Raw genomic sequence first — 18,018 nt, forward strand, 5'->3', positions numbered from 1 at the left:
CTCTTCTTTATTAATCATGATGTTATAAAACTCTTAAGCCGCTTTGAAACAGAGGAAGAATGTGATAAGACAGATAAAAACATGAAACGAGGATATAAAGAAACTGATTTGGTTCCATCACTACACTCGCAAGAGGTTATCAACAATTTTAATGGAAAATATGACCAAGAAAAGAGTCGAAAGGCAAAAAATTATTTTAAAGCATTGTTCAGCCAAATTCAACACATAATCAAAATTTTGACAACTTTGCATCATGCAACTTCTTATCAGTTATGAATAATCATTCTGGAACTTGAGATCTCAAAAGTTGATAATTCAGTATAACTGATGGTTTCAGAAAATGTACAAGCAGGCAATGGAAGTCAGCATTGAGGTCAACAATATAGACACGAGGTTCACACCATTGTTGTCAAGGATGCTGATTCCTGAAATCTTCCTCACTGTTGGTCCCGGTTTCCCAACAACCTTCAAAGATGATCAGAAAACCTAATTTGAGCATTGATTTTCTAAGAATATTCAAAACAATACCGAAGTAGCAACAAAATAAACATTACTAAATAAATAATTTTGTAAATTAATCACCAAGAAGCTGCAAGTTGAAGGGAAGAAGAAGAGCATGGATGGTAAAAAATAAACAGTAGTTCTACACAAAATGGAGGGAACTAAATAGCTGTTTGTGACAACTGATCTTGTGGTCAATACATGCAGCCACAACGCCATTAGGCCCATAAATAATGGCTCATGTTACGAGGCATTTTACCCTTTTACATTACCTAACATGGTTAAATGCATCATAAACCACAAAAGTAAATAAAAGTAAATCTAATTCACGTACCCATAATCTGTTTTCTAGAAAGTTTAAAATAAGACTCTAATTTGTGGTCATAAATGGTTTGGAAGTAGGTACTAAAATGCTCCATTCATCCTACAGGATATTTCAATAGTTTGCATTCTTATATACGAATGGAACCCACCCTCTCCCTTTTTTGGGCAACAACAGCCTACTAGATAGTATGTTGTATATTTGCAAAGAAATTTGAATATGTTTAAGCGTGTACATAGGTAGGTAAACATATACTTATTTTGGTATAAATGGATAATGGAAGCCAAAATGGTGGTAATTAAAATTTGACAGAATAGAAGCCCACCGAATTTTAAGTCATTTATGATAAATCGATCTGATAGTTCGCCCATGTGATTATGACAGTACACCCATATCCAATGGCTAATATTGACTAAAGGAGGTACTCCCAATATAATTTACCAAGGTTGAACTTTATCATGATCACAAATAATATATCAAAGTAAATTGCTGAAGTTACCTTATTACGAACACTGCAGAATCCACTGTATTGAAGTGTTGCTCCCAATAGAGAATCTATTAGACTTCCACATAATCCGGCAACTGCAGAAAGTGGTATTACCAATAGCTGCTTCAAAGCTACATCAGAAGCACATTTTGTTGTGAAAAATCCAATGAGGACAAATGTAAGCCCAATGACACCACCAGCTGCAGTAGCTGCTAGGAGGCCTGTTTTTGTCACACCACCATTTGTACCCTTTCGAACAGGCTGATAACCATGTGGGAAGACGTCAGGATTCAGAATCTCTATTGAGTTTGAGAAGCAAGTTAATATCCTTTTGTCTGCATAATTTTTAATAAAGGTACAAGGCAATTTGTAAATCATCCAGAGAGGCTTTCAACATGACACACAAGGTCTTATGGGAAAATAATTTGCAGTATGTTGCAGGGTACATTGGAAAATCCATTAAAAGTGGTAGACACATCCTTCTCTCCACCTAGAGATACTCAAGGCTTAATTCTCATGAACTAATTATGTTATGCTCCAGCGGCTTATATGGATAAAACTGTGAGCACAAGTGTCATGCATTAAAAGCTTGCAACAAGTGCAAATTTAAAGGGTGGGGAAGTGCTTCAATAAGTTCTGTCAGATGAGAAAGTTAAGCAGCAACTAGAGCAAAAAATTGAATCCCTCAAGCAAGGTGACCATCATATGCCACCTCCTTCACTCCCTTAGCTATATTAAATGGTGGCAGCAGGCAATCAAAGACTAGTGCTTTCTCATCATAAATAGAAGTGAATGTGGGATTAGTAATGTGACAAGAATAAAAAATTCATTGCAGATGATATGAAGGGGAGAATATTAACCTTGAAGGTTGTGATTAATCGAGGCTGTGAATCACTGAGTATCCCAAGCTCTGAGGACCAAGTGTCTCCATTGCAGCAGGAGTAGTGACCAATAATTCCACCAATCAGAGAAGTGATAAGACTTGATTCTTTTGAGTCCAAACACTTGTCCTGCCATCCAGTCAATCTCCAAAGAATCAAAGCCAAAACTGCACTGATGCCACTATTGAAGAGAACTTGCTTCCTGAAAAGAAGAAATGGGGCTATCAATGTTCCTTTCTTCTAGCTTTGTCATCCAAAAGGCTTGGCATATTTTAATCCTATCTGAAAAGGGCACTAAGTATTAGTGTTTGCAAGTCAGATGATTCAGTTTTATCATAAATATTGGGTTTAAGTGATTTAAATTCCCACCTAAATAAGTTTGCTAAGGACGTATTAGTTTATCATCTAGTATTTTATCTTTAGATAATTAAGAATATCTTTATCGATTCTACAAATCATATCAGAAGGGGAGCACATACAGTCACGATTCTCTCGAGAGTGACTATCTTTGAGCACCAAGACAAGACCTCAAACTATCATAACCAGGCTAGTGTAAGGTGCTGAAGTATGTTGTCGATGTATGCTAAGGTCTTATTGAACTCGTTGAGTCCTGCTTCTGGCTTGGGCAGGTGAGCAGCATCAAGGAGCTCTGCCTTGAGTACCATTGAGGCCTCCAACAACCAATGTTGTGGGCATACAAGGAGATTCAGGAGTCCAGTGAAGGGTGGATGTACACATGAAGATGCTGCAATCTCTCAGCAGCATAGGATAACCCAAATTCCTTTCAGGATTCATTAATTATCCCTATCTTCAGTATGCAGTACGGCAGCACAGCCCACTTGGATTGATTAATAAACATTACAAGTTACTGTAATGACTAAACAATTTTATCCGTCTGCAATGAATGGTCTGCTTTAAGAAGATGAATGTAAAAAGATTCAATGAACATAGAATGTCCTGGCAATTCAATATCAAACCCATGTCCCAGAAAATACTAAATGAATCATCTAAAAGTCTTTGAGAATAGTAATAAAAAAAACCAAAAGAGAAAATTTTTCATTGGTTAAGAATAACAAATGAAATCTCAACAAGAGTCTTGGGCATCAAGCAGAAAACCACCATTATAGTTATGGAGAAGAACAAATTAAAAGTCCCCATAGAAGCAACAACCCTTCAAAATTCTGACCAAATTAAGCTTTTAAAACTTAAATCAATCCAATGGAAACGAAGTAATACCAATTCCTTTGACCACCCTCCTTGAAATCAGCATCAACGAGTCGCTTCTTTTCCTCTCCAAACTTGGTAAGCTTAGACGAAGTAAGAAAGAACGCAAGCAACATAGCTCCATACCTAAATAAATCATCAGAACACCCAAAAATCTAAGCAAAAACTCCAACAGCAATCCGTTTGGTCGCTGACACAAAACCACAAGAGAACACATTCAAACTAGAAACCCCACAAATGTTTTGCTACCATAATACCCGTTTCAAAAAAAAAAAAAAAAAGGATTGAAAAATTCTCAGCAACCAAACGGAGAAAAGAAAAATGAAAAAACTTGTACTAAAGAATCAAAGTGAACCTGTATCCGACTCCAAAATGAATAGTCAAGACAGCGAAGCCGGCGAACGCTCCAGAAAGGTCGAGAGATTTTCTTCTGAATGATCTAATAGCGATTGCAGCTGAAAAGAGAATAGCTATGATTGGTTGGATCGGAAAATTCTCCATTTTCTCGGCGGTTCCACGAGACGTTTGACTCGGGTTCTATGAGAACTCCGGCACGGTCCTTCTGCTCTGCTGTTTGCTGCCTTCTGCCTTAATCTGCCTTTCTACTCCACACTTGAACACATAAAATAAAATTTTCCTAATAAGTATTTCTATTCATATTTGTCACATTTTTTTGAATTTAAATAATTAAAAAATAAAAGAAAAGAAAATAAAAAAGAAATTTTAGAATTCATAAAATTAGATAAAAAGATATAATTTTTTTAATTCCGCTATATTAAACCATCCTAATATTTAAAATATGATTTTTATAAGGGGTAATATTTTTTTATTTTTATATTAAATTATATTTTGTTATTATTATTATTATTAGATTCGATTTATTTATTTGGATTAAAATTGGACCCATAACTTTTTTATAAAAAAAAATTATATCTGAAAGTCTTATTTTAACACTAAATAACTAAATATAAATTACATACCATATTGTTAAAAATAATTCAATAAATTCTTGGTTATTTTATTTTTCCACCCCTGTCCTTCCCAAATCCGTAGAACCAGAAAATTGTTGGGTCAGAATATACATGTACCTAACAGTGTCCCAAACCACATGCACCATAAATGTGGTAACCCTCCAACATACCAAATATGTGCGATAGAAACGTTCAGGTGGTGGGCCTAGTGGCCAATGGTGGAACTCAAGAAATCTTATTGGTCTAAATCTTCGATATGCAATTCACTTTGCTTTAAAACAGTCGGTTGGGCTAAATTACAATACTGGAATTCATTATATGTTTGAATTCTCCATGTGAGTTGATAATTTGGCTATGACAAAAATGTATTGTAAATTATAAAAAGAAGGAAATAATAAATATTTTAAAATTAAGGAAAATAAATAGTATAATTTTTTATTTTTCATTTTTAAGAGTAAGACATGATTTGTGAAAGTAGATCAATCATTTTTATGAAATTCGATCACATCTAGAGAAGGTTTCGAGCCTCCTCTCCTAACTCTTATATTATAAATAGTTTGATAATTTGACAATGAAAGTGATCAATCTTGTTAATTTTTTTTTCAAAAATTTATGCAAGAATGTATTCTAAATTATAGAAATAAATAAATAATAAATATTTTAAAATTAAGAAAAATAAATATTATTTCCTAAACTTAGAGAATCAAATATTATTAATATTTAATTATTATTGATTTATGAAAATATTAATTGAAATAGATTCTTATCATTATTTTGTGTATTACCTTTATCATCATCTTTGTATTAAAATCACCATTATGATAAAATGGAAAATCTACAATGTTATGTTTGAGGATTGTTTTCGTCTTACAAAGCAGTTTCTAATAACTATTTTTTTTAAATTATTTTATGATATTTTGCAAAATATAAATTTATTTGAAAACTTAAAATATTTTTAACTTGCTTTTTATGCTTTTAAATATATATTTAAAATAACTTTTATATATATTGCTATATTTTTAATCATTTTCCATATTTGTATGATTATTTTTTAAAACAATTCTCAAAAAATAAATAAAAATAACTTAAAAACAATTAAAAGATTATCTAAAAACATTAAATCCAAATATATCACAGGGAATCCACATATTAGTTCACAATCCCCCAACTAGAAAGGCATACACAAAGGAAAGAGGCCGATGTTTATGTGGAAGCACAACAGCTTAGAAACCATTGGAAAAGGGAAAAAGAGGCTAAAATGAAGGCAAAACTTGGGACCTGTAAAAATGGACTCATTAAAATGTGAGGTAAAAGAAGCAGCCTGTGTTGCTTAAATACAAACTCGTCTCTATGATATGGGAGCCGTGAGATCATAATGCAGGGTTGTTGAAACTGGGTCCCGATCTCTGCTGACAATCAAAACCTTCAGGAGGAAAAAATGGAACCTTTTTGTTACACAACTCAGAAAAAGCACAGATAGACAAGAGAATTCTTTACAAATTTAGGAGTCAGCACCTTCAAAATGGCATTCAAATGAACACAAGTTGAGGAAAAAGTAGTTACCAGACAAAATTTGGTAATATGGGCGAAATAATAATGAGAAGTGGGCCAAATGATCAACCAAATCTCCCTTTGCCTCTTCCTCTACCTCTTCCCCTGCCTCTTCCCCTTCCTCTATGACGAGTTCCCTGGTTCCTATCCTCATCTCTTTCATAATTGAACATGCTCATTCTTATATTCTCTGCTTCTGCCTTGTGAGTATCCCTCAGCACCTGAACAAATTGGAAATCAATGGCATCAAACACTACCACAACTATAATCAATTTATCGTAACAACAATAGTATGTAACAAGAAAAAAGGGCACTCTAGCACATATTCTTTGATGCATCACTTGATTTCTAAAAGGGTCCTACCATAGAGATACTCCAAGCAAAAAACCATCATGACCAGATAGTTTGTCAGCATTTTTTTTGAAAAATTTCAACATTTTCTCAAAATTTCAAAAACTACATCTAGTAGGAAAAAATGGATGGTCAGTGACAATGGCTCATTCAAAAAATATACGAGTATCTCTTTTATATTGCACCCGTTTATTATCATTTCTGATCTGCTTGTAGACTTTTTAAGGAGCTTCTAGGATTTTGATGATGATAAAAGATGGGTAGAAGCTGACATTATCTTCCACATCAAGTTGATTTTGAAGCTGCCATGCAAGATCCTCATCCCGGCTAACATCTGTAAGCTCATCTTTTATTGAAGTTTTTGGCCCAGCTTTTCTCTTTTCCCATTCATCTAGAGTGTAGACTGGCGCCTCTTCTTGCTTCCCCTTTCCCCTATGTTTTCGACCTTTGGAATGCCGATCATCCCGATTTGGATTATTCATCTTCTGGAGAAGTTTTTGAGCAGCTGCTTGATTCTGAACAGGTACAGATTCAGCCACTATCAAAGTTACACATATTAACGTCAGTGCAGAAATTGAAACTCAAAATTGAAGAAGTTCTGACATTAAATAAATAAATAAAAATATGCAACCATTTGAAACCACATTCTTACAAAACCCATTATTTTTGTCTCAGAGTAGTTTAGATGTCCTTTTATTTTTCTACCAGCATTGATGATGAATCTCTTGACACTTTTTTTATAGGCTATGAATTTCAAAACTTACTCTCAATAAGTTACCAAGTTCACATTAGGAATTCAAGAAATGATCTCATTTCTAGTTTATATTATTAGCCTCGGAAAAGGTGGTCACTCCATTTTACATGACTACATGTTCTACAGAAACGCTATTATACTAAACAAAACAAAGATTTGGGTCCCTACACTCAAATTTCCAAAATTATCCCCTTCATTTGTTAAATGCTCTTATTGAGTCCTGGAAATATTCATTTCAACGGTTTTTTTTCCTCACTAAAGAGAAAATTCAATCCATGTAGCAAGCACCATCTGCTATAGAACTGAACATGAAATGTTCTCTTTCCTCTGAATTCCAAATGCACCATAAGATAACAAAAGTAAAAAGGAAGTTTAGTTAGAACACAACTAAATGGGCACCTTCTTTTGGTCTCATTTCTGAGCTACTTGGTTTTTCTTCAGTTCTTTCAATAAGGGAGGCTGCTTTGAGATCATCCTCTGTATTTTCTGCTTTCAAATGAAGGTTATGATCTCTTCCCATTTGTCTAGTTTCCGCAACAGTTGGTCTCATGTTCTTGGATGTTGATCCATAGCAAGCTGCAAATCATCACCTTCCCTTTATAAATTACATGTGTACCTGCCTTTGGAAATAAGCCAGCACTAGATTGCAATTATCATTGAAACTTTTGTCCCTACTACAACTGCTGACATATCAATTTATGTTTTTTTTCCCAATCTAGTCCCTGGATTAGTACCAATAAAGTAAACTCAAAGTCATCAATAAACATGTAAAGCATTCTTTTCCTTTCTAATCTTTTTTTTTTTTCTTTGATAGGTAAACAAGAAATGCACGAAAAGTGTCAAAAAGAGCCCACCAAAGTACACAGGACGTATACAACGGCTGCCAAAAGATAACCAAAAAAATAGGTAAAGGGAACTTTCCAACTTTTAGTCATGCAATATTCTTCATTTGTGCATGTTTCATCTAGAATACCTATAGAAAAGGTATAGAGCTTAATTCTTTTCTTTTTTTTCTCTTTGATAGACAAAAGCTTGTATTAAGAGACACCAAAAAAAAGGGGCACACACAACATATACAGGCAGTATGCACAAAAAAACCATCCCAAGCACCAGCAAAGAAAGAAGAAGCCTAGAATAGAGCAAGGCTAGCCGCAATAAAGAGCATTCAAAAAATTCAGATAAAAGGGAATTCCCAAATCCAAAAAAATCTTTTAACTATATCTTAGTTTTTTATTAGATGGCATAATTAACACAATGAGGAAGAAGGGGATTCCAGTGCATCAGCAGGTAATATGGGCAAAAACACAATTATATAAGCACCAGGACAAAAAATTGTTAACATGCCTATGCAACTGGTTTAACCAACAGAACACGGACTTTTTTTTTTTGAACCAAGGAACCTTCCATGGAAAAACCCTTCACACTCCCCATGGGGACCCAAACACCAAGGTGCTGACCAACAGAACATGAACTATATTGTAAGCTTTAACTGTGACTAGTTCCAATAAGTTAAAAACCTAAAAAAAAAAATGTCATAACTAACCCCATGTAACAAAAATTTGAGCCTCTTGATCTCTTCTGAGGATGACTTCAATGAAAAAGTTAAAAGCATTCTTAAGTTTGTCCTTAGAACAGTTAATGTCATCAATGTTTTAGCTAACAACATAAATCTGAGTCCAACAAAAGTTTTGTGTATTCTAGAACAAAACCTAATAAGAATATTTGAAAACAGTTAGAAGTAGGAGTGCCAAAAAGAAAAAAAGACAAAAAAAATGATAAGAATGGAAAGGTTTAGAACTCTGACAAGAAATTCTCCCTTGCTCAGAAGACCGACGTGTGGGTGCCCCAATTTGCAGCTTCTCAAAAGGTGGAGGGCCACCAGTGCCACTTTCCTGTGATAGCCTTAAGGATGAACGTGAAAAACCTGAATACTTTTGGTTCATCTGCCATTCTTCATAAAGGGATTTGACAACACCTCCTAAAACAGTTATTACTTTAGGATTCAAACATATTATACCATTATGTATTGCAGCTTTTTTTTCCAAACGAACCTGCCAAACAGAAAGCAGCAACAGAAATTAAGAGGAGTCATGTACATTGTGTCAGTACAATATGAACCAAAAAAAAGATAGAGGAGGTAAAGAGACACAGCAAAGAAGTGTTATCATAATTCCCTTTTTTTTATAAGCAAATAAAAGTCATCATAGATTCTTTTGAAAATGCCAGATGCAACATTCTGTATTAATGACTAAAAGGATTGTTATACCTCCCAGTTCATTTTGATCAGGTAAAATCCAATTAAATTTTAAGTTTTCCCTGCCAACACTACTTTCACAAAATTGAAATTTTCCTCACGCATATATGAATAAAACTCCATGCTGCAAATGCCCTTTTACACATCTTGTCTCCAGGCAAAATCTCTCATGTCATCCTCACTTGTTCACATAGTGTAATTACAAATCACATAACCTTCATTGTCATGCATATGAAATTATATGCCATCACCACCATGATTCTAAATTTGTATAAGATACATGAATTTCTGTTTTACCTGAATCAAATTTATGTTCTTCCTATTCTTAGATTTTTTTTTGTTTTTTTTTTCTTTTTGATAGGCAAATAAACAAACAGCGCCTACCAAACGAGCACGTTAAAGTATACACAACGTATACAAGGGCGCCAAAAGCCCACACCAAATTTCCAACTCTAACCTAAACTTAAGCCTATCTCAATTCTGCCCCAATTTGATCCAGAGTGATGGTCCATCTGACGCTCACCTAATAGTCACTCAATTTTACAACCATGATCAACACATTCATCAAATTTTCTTTAACACTATTTTGAAGAACCCAGATAAAAGGAAAGTTGTATAAGCAACAATAGAACTATTACAGAAAGCTCAATAGAAAATAGAAATCAACCAAATAAACAAAGTTGAATAGCATATTAGACCCTAACTAACTGAGAATACCTTAGTACCAGGAACAACATTATCAGGAATCGCTGGTATGGGAGAATACTCTATAGCAGTCATCTCAGTGCAACCATCAGTGAGATTCAACCTTAGGAGCCTCCGGCTACTTGAATTTCCGGAAGAATCGGCAATGCTACTTTGGGATATGTCCCTCACAGAAGATATCTGATTAAATAAAATAAAACATAAAAACTAAAGAAAATTAAGCAGTAGATCGCAGAAAAAGAAAATAAAACGTATGAAAACACTCTGTCTGGTTGCTGTAAAGCAGAAGGAAACAGAAGGCAAGAGGAAAATCGAAATTTCCATTCTGCCGTTCCATTTCACCAAAAAAAAAAAAAAAAAAAAAAAAAAAAAAAAATCACAAATTAAGTATTGCACGATTACTTGACTGAGTTAATTTGAGTGTTCAATTTCCAAGAAATAATTCTCCATTTGGTTCTCAGGAAACGAATGAAAAGAAAAGGGCAAAATTTGGTACCTTACCACCTAACGCAACTATTTGGCTCAGATGAGTTGAGCTTTTCACTTTTCAGAAGCCAAAACAAAATAAAACCAAGGAATTCAAACTTTTAAAACAAAACAAGAAAGTTAAAATTTCCAATCTTTTTCTTTCCCTCTCCACAATTTTCTCGGCAACCAAATAGCGTAAAAAGCAAAATTAAAAGAGAAAGATAAGATAAAAAGGTGTTGCCTGAAGAACTTTGGGGCCGTGGAGATAAGAAGATTTGCGGAGAAGAGATGGATCGGGCAAGGACTTGGCTCCGATGGATCTCAAGTCCATGTTTGCAAGTTCCGATTCAACGGAATCGACAGTACAGCCTTCGTCGTGCAAAGCTGAATTGATCATGATCACTGCTTTCACTTCTTCTACGTTCCCAAAACACCATCCTCTCTTCGTTAGGGTTTCTAACATCTCCTCTGTTGGAACCGAGCTCTCCATTTCAGCTCTGTTCAGGTTGCTGTTATTTGATTTTGATGCTCCTTTATACTTTACGCTTTAGGAACCTCTTCTCTGACCTAAAAGACGGTCTGAAGTCTCTTGGGCCTAAATAGGCTCTAATATGACATGGACTCGATGGTATTGAGTTGATCCGGGCTTACAATGCGTTGGGCAACGTTTATAATTTTTTAGTTGAAATGTTTTTTCGTGAATTATTTTTCAAATGTTTTTTTTTTTTTGAAAAAAAAAAAAAGGACATTATAAGTGATTTTCCATAATGATTTTTTAGATTTTTAAAGATGTTTCTTAAATTTTATCAAATTTTTGTTTTAAGAAATACTTTTTAAGATAAAAATGTTTTTATAATCATTATCAAACAAATCATTAGAATGTGTTTGATATTGATTCAAAAAAATATTTTTAATCTTTTTAACACTTGAATGATAAAATTTTTCAAATGTTAAAAATGTTTAATATTTTATAAAAATAAGGGTGTTTAGTATTTTACATAAAAAAAATGTTTAAATAAGTTGTTTTTAAAAATTTTTATTTTTATTTTTTAAAAACATGGTAAATTCAATTTATATAATATTAATTCAATTCAATTCAAGTCTTATTAAAAGGAAAGTAGTTTTGTAATTATAAATAAATTAAAAAATAATTAGTTTTTAGTAAAATATGAATAATATTATTATTGTAATAAAATAATAAATTATATTATTTTATAAAATATATATATACTATTTCAGTATATGTTATAAAAATATAAATATTAACATCTCACAAAGCATCATTCTTTCTTTCTTTTTTTTGTTAAAAATGAATATTCATAATAGTTTAAAAATAATAATTGTTAATAATATTTTTATTGAAAATAAATTTTAAAATTAATAAAGTTTAACTTTTTAACATGTAAATTACTCAAGTTTTTCACATTTAATATTCAAGTATGCATATAATATTTTTGAATACCCCAACTTAATACACAATTAAGTGGATTATTTTTTAAATTTCAAATTATTATTAAAAATAAGTGGATTCATTAAATAATTTAAATTATTAATTATGTTTCACTTAATTTATAATCTATTCACCTAGTGAGAAAATTCAAAGTAATATAGTTATGTTTACAAGAAAATAATAAAGTCGGGACTCATAATGTATCTGTTTTTGTTTATTTTTTTGAAATTTTTATATCATTTTTAAAAATTGTTAAGCTTATTAATAAATTGAATTCAAAGTATTATTTGATTTGAAGTTTATTTATAAAGTCATAAAATTTATAAAAGTATAATAATGTGCATAAAATAAATAATAGAGTCATTATAAACCAATTTTTATCCATAAATTTTTTGTATTGATTGAGTTTTGAGTAATTACAAAAAATATATTAAACTCCTTAATAAATCGAATGTATTAACTATTAAGTCTTATTTAATTTAGACTTTATTTGTCTACCGAAAAAATTCAGAAAATTGTAGTTTTATGTATAAGATAAAAAATAGTTATTTTGCCCATAAATTCTAGTATTAATTGAATCGTTATTTGAATTTCAAATTATTTTTAAAAAAAATTTAAACTCTTTAATGAATCTAATATATTAAGTTTTGTTTTATTTGAGGTTTATTTATCTAGTAAAAAAATAAAAAATAAAAATAAAAATCGGTTTGTGTATAAGAGAATCAATAAAATCATTATTGACCGGTTTTTATTTATTAGTTGGATCGATATTCGAGTTTCAAGTTATTTTAAAAAATTATTAGATTCACTAATAAATAGAACACATCCAAGTCTTGTTTTGAATTCCAAATTATTTTTAAAATTAAAAGACACATTAAATAGTTTAAATTATTAATTACATCCACTTAGTTATTCTTGAAATTTTTTATTTCTCTGTCTTTCTTTTATTTTTAAAAATTGAAAAAAACACTTATACTTGTTATTTAAAAAATAATTCTTTTTTGTTTTTAGGGAATAATGACCCAACAGTGTTATAAATCTTTTAAATTAATTTAAAAATGCAATAGTGTTATAAAATTTTAAAATATGTTTAAAAAAATATTGCTTTTAAATCACACACTAAACAGACTTTTACTATTTAGTTAAAAAAAAATCTCAAAAATATTTTTAAAATTGGAATTTAAAAAAATATATATTTAAAACTGTGTAGTTTGGGATTTTTTTTTAATAAAAATAAAAATTTATTTTAAACTATATGTATGGTTCATTACAACTTAAAAAAATAAATGCTAATAAGAAAAACACCCAATAGGGGGGTAAATTGGGTTTTTCAAAAACTTTTTTAACACAACTAATTTAAACATAATATAAGCAAAATATAATGAAATAGAGTTAGAGAATTCAAACTCATATTTTATAGTGGTTCGACACTTCCTTGCCTACATCCACTCTCCTCAAGTTCCTAACCGAGTGGGGGTTCCACTAACTTGAAGCTTCAACCAAGCTTTTAATCTTCTTTACACTTGGATCCTGACTCCAATGGGCTCTTACACAATCTCTTCAAGATTTAACATACTTGAAGGCTCTAATACTCAATTTACAAGAATGATCTTCTCTCAACCTAGCTCAATAATGGCTCAAATACAAATCAAAGCTATGATGACTCACAATGGTGCACTAAAAAATATGTAAGTGAAGATTTAATGCACCAAGAAATAAAAAAGAGTTTTTAAGGCAATAACAAGTAAGTAGACAATTGATTGCAAGTGTTCTCTATGTCATAAATGAAGTAAAGCTCTCAATTTATAGGTTTCTAACATCGGGTGCCAAGAAAAACATAAAGCAGTCTCAACCAGTTGAGTTAGGGGTCGACCGGTTCACTAGCCGTTTGAGCATTTAATGCTTTGGCAGGTTACCGTTGTCTCCATCGGAGGTCGATCGGGAATGAGGGTACCTCAACCGGGAAGGGAAGGCTACTAGATGAGAGAGAGTATTTTTGACACTCATCGACTGAACCTCGATCGGATAAGGGCAATCGGTCGACCGGTTCTTTGGCTGGTTGAGCCAGTTGGCCTGTGCCTCGACTGGTTCAGCATTTTGGCCTCGAAAACCTATCTTTTTCACTTCTTTTCATTTTTAACACTTAGGCAATGTCTTTAGGTAAATTAATATGTCAATTTTAAAACGTTATGCCTAAGGTACATTTGATAAAATTCGGGTTTTAATAAAATTATAACTTTAAATAATAAACCGAGTTTTTCAAAGATGTATGAAAAGATATGTAAAACCTAAGTGCACCCATGCATTCATCTTACATTTGTTTCCTATGATTAAAAATATTTCAAATGTCTTAATCTTATATCCATTTAATCATTTGGTGAATTTCTAAATTTATACATGAGATTTTTTACAATTCAAACCAATGAGTCACTTAACCATTGTTTGTTATCATTAAAATCTGATTAGGAGAACCCTTGGGCTAATACAACCTAATATTGAAATATGATCCAATAATTATTTTAATCTTACATTTCTAAGAGCATCCAAATACAAAAATTGAAATGATCAAATTCATTTATATTTAGAAATAGAAATACAAACAAAATACTAACTTTACCAAACATGATCTTATGTTTGTCGGAATGGAGTTAAACACATGACATTATCATTATCAATCAAATTATGACGTGGTCCTTGTTTTGATTGGGTATTAAAGCACACCAAGATCCAGCTATACCCATCACATGGCTTATTTTTGAACCATTCTTTTCATTCAATTAAAGCACAAAATACCGGTGGGATGTGACAAAATATTAGATTTATTTTTAAGTTAAAAAATAAAAAATTCTCTCTATTTTTAAAAATGGATGAAAACAACTCTTATTTTTAATTTTTTTTTTTATTTCACTTTATTTTTAGAAATAACAGTCAAACAGTAGTAAAAATTTTTAAAAATAGTTTTCTGTTTTTAAAAACAAAAGAAACTTTTTTTAAAATCATAAGACAAACAAAGTCTAATATGTGTATTTTAAAAATAAAATAAAAAGAAAATGGCATATGTTATATGTTTGCATTTATTGAAGATATAGTTGCATCTACCATTTCAAAAATGTATTACGTGTCTTATCTAGTATAAATATTAAATGATAAAATAGATTGGATGAATATATTATATTGGAACAGTGACAGAGCAATTAAGGCTAGGACCACATGTGACATGCCACCCTTCAAAATTTATATTAAATTATTTATAAATAAAAAATAAAAAAAAATTCTCAAGTTTTTTCGCTAAAAAAATTACTAAAATTACGAAGAAAAAAAATTATATGGATAGCAAAAGTCACTGTAATTAATTAATTATGTAGATCACCTTCCAAACAAGCCCCAAATGACGTGGAACTTGGATGAAGACTCAAGTGGTTCAAAAAGCTTTCACTCCAAAAAAGGGGAAAAAGGAACGAAGAAGAATCAAACCAAACCCCTGAAATGTACTTTGACCATTGCGGTTTTCACAAGGCGGGTATGAAATTAAAGTGGGGCGTTAGACGCATTTATTAGGGTTGGCCTCGATTTCCAATCAACAGTGTGTATACATGGAAAGTGGGCTGTCAGCTTATATTATTATATTATTCCTTCACTTCTTTCAATTTGATGATAATATTGTTATTGTTACTAAAGGCGAATGATAATGTCTTTATTATTACCAACTCCAATGCTATTTAAACTTTTGGATCATATTGGTAACATAATATCTTCGTCATTAATAAGTGTTAAAACCTTAGGATAATTTATTTATTTTCTGATATAATATGCTCATGGATAACTATTCATTATTTATTTTTGAAAACGGGTTTTGAAAATTATTTGCTAATTTTTTGTAAACAAAACGTTTGTTTGAAAATTTGAAATCATTTTAACTTATTTTTAATATTTTTAAAATAATTTTATATTTAATCATTCTATATATTTATAACATTATTTTTTAAAATAATTAAAAAAAAAATAAAAAAAAACTAAAAATGTTATTTAAAAATATATTATTTTTTATTTTTAAAAATAAAAAATAAAATTTTATTTTTGATAGTCAAATAAACACACACATATATATATATATATATATATATATATATATATATATATATATATATATATATATATATATATATATATTTATAGATATTTTGGTGATTTAATAAACTGGATTAAAAATATGTCAATGTGATTAAGATGATCTTATACATACATATATAATGTTTATTTTTTATTTATTTAATTTATTGTGTCTTGTAATATTGTAGAATCAAATGGATAAATATCTTTTACGAACCGGACAAATAAAGGTCGATATCAAAGTCCATTAATTGTTGGGAACTTTATTTTGTACCCCCAACTTAAAATAAACCTATTCATTTGACAAGGCCATGGGATACGGACACGAAGCATGGTGAGTCGGTGACTGCAGTAAGAATTATAGAATCAAGCAAATTGGCATACAAATGGACAATTCAAGTGTACCAATTAAAAGCAAACCCTCAGATTTCACATCACATGGACCCAAACAAGGGCAGCAACTCAATAAATGTATATTTATTTTTCACACCATATTTTCAAACTCTATGTATCAAGGTTCAACCTCTATCCCATTGTGGACATTTCTGGTTGGTTGTGTAGCTACTGATTTCACAAAACAAACGTGTGAAACAGAAGATTTTTATCACTTGGATAAAAAACTCTTTGATGGACTGTGATCCATTCAATGAACTCCATTTTGAAGCAACACAAGTCTACAATGTTAGCGGCAGAGCACCATTTTGAAATAGACCACTCGAATCAGTTTGGTGTTGAACATGTCCTAGACATGTTTTGGTATTAATTCAAGAAATTGCACATTCAGACCGGAACAGATGGCCGGCCAGGTTTGGTTACAATATTAAAGAGATGCCCACCAAAATATACGGCCAATTAGATCATCTCGCATTTAGAGTTGATCCCATTCATTTATACCTTAATTCCATTATTTGTAATTTTATTTAATAACTTAAATTTTTTCAAATACTTCCAATGGTGAAGATCGAGTTTGATAGTTACTTCTGGGATATGTAAGAACCATCCCTAAGTGTACATATGGCGGCCTCACAAGGCACTCATCCATTGGACATGTGGCACGCCAATCATCTGTTCAAACAATCGCATGGACTGACACGTGGTACGTCCAACCCTCTGTCCGGACGATCACATAGACTGACACGTGGCACGCCCATCCCCTATCCTGATGTCCAGTCCAGACCTAGTGGCTAGCGTCTCAAACAAGATTCTTGACCGTATTTCACGGGTAATCATTATTTATTTCGCCAAAAGCATACTCGACAGGACCTTCCTAGATCTCTACAGGCGACTTGTCCCGTGTCACCTGCAGAGCGAAAAGACAAGGGTGATGACAAATTATCACCCCAACAATCTTTGTCAACCGCTCGCAGGATAATGATGACTCTGCCACCCTCTAAATACCATCATGACCGCAAAAGTCAAAGAGTCTCCCCACCATTCAAAGGGACAAAGCTCTTAGCACTATAAGATGCCCTCGATGACCCAACCAGAGGGGGAGGTAAGCATTCCTAAGGAGAGGGGCCCCAAAAAAATATCAATATACTAAAAAGCAAAACTAACAAAGACATCGGGCTGTCCGAACATCTTTTACAGGACAAAAGAAGGAAGCATCATCTTCAGTTGATGAGACGAGTACGTTAGGAAATTGTAGTGACCTTGGCAACTCCGGTCATCAACAGGATATATAATTTTATCATTTCTTTAAATAAATAGAAAAGCATCATCATCATACAAGTTCCAATATAATGATCTAAGAGTAGGAAATATGGAAATAGTGTAGGGGTGAATGGGCATAGGTAAAAAAAAATACAAGGAAATTGGGAAGTTGGGTGTGGGGAAGGTGAAGGCAAATAATGGTAATAAAGAAGCTCGACATGAAGGTGTGGAAAAATGAATCATACCCCTTCAACAAAAGGGTCAACAAACTATGAAACATGTGTCATATATGACTGGCATGCAAATATCGTTCGAAAATTTAAAACATTGGCCCCA

At 31.8% G+C, this 18,018-nt stretch overlaps 2 protein-coding genes across 3 annotated transcripts; both read right to left on the reverse strand.

Moving 5' to 3' along the window:
* Window positions 1-172: 172 nt before the first annotated feature.
* Window positions 173-4,047, reverse strand: LOC100242201 (protein PGR). The gene is made up of 5 exons (XM_002284840.4): window positions 3,771-4,047; window positions 3,428-3,541; window positions 2,171-2,393; window positions 1,323-1,571; window positions 173-465 (listed from the first exon to the last, which is right to left on the reverse strand). Exons 1-5 carry the CDS (start codon window positions 3,914-3,916, stop codon window positions 334-336), a joined length of 864 nt encoding a protein of 287 aa, XP_002284876.1. The 5' UTR covers window positions 3,917-4,047; the 3' UTR covers window positions 173-333.
* Window positions 4,048-5,489: 1,442 nt separating this feature from the next.
* On the reverse strand, window positions 5,490-11,107 carry LOC100243995 (uncharacterized). Of its 2 annotated transcripts, XR_009466950.1 has the most exons (7): window positions 10,711-11,107; window positions 10,014-10,181; window positions 8,847-9,093; window positions 7,442-7,618; window positions 6,561-6,826; window positions 5,950-6,158; window positions 5,490-5,809 (listed from the first exon to the last, which is right to left on the reverse strand). XR_009466950.1 is itself a non-coding variant. In XM_059740811.1 (6 exons), the coding sequence occupies exons 1-6, from the start codon at window positions 10,957-10,959 to the stop codon at window positions 6,003-6,005; spliced, it is 1,263 nt and encodes a 420-aa protein (XP_059596794.1). In that variant the 5' UTR covers window positions 10,960-11,034; the 3' UTR covers window positions 5,490-6,002. The 2 variants fall into 2 exon arrangements, 1 of the variants encoding a protein (XP_059596794.1); XM_059740811.1 differs by having other exon boundaries at window positions 5,490-6,158; window positions 10,711-11,034.
* Between the last annotated feature and the right edge of the window lie 6,911 nt (window positions 11,108-18,018).

This window comes from Vitis vinifera, chromosome 11 (genome assembly GCF_030704535.1).
Source record: "Vitis vinifera cultivar Pinot Noir 40024 chromosome 11, ASM3070453v1".
NCBI lineage: Eukaryota > Viridiplantae > Streptophyta > Magnoliopsida > Vitales > Vitaceae > Vitis > Vitis vinifera.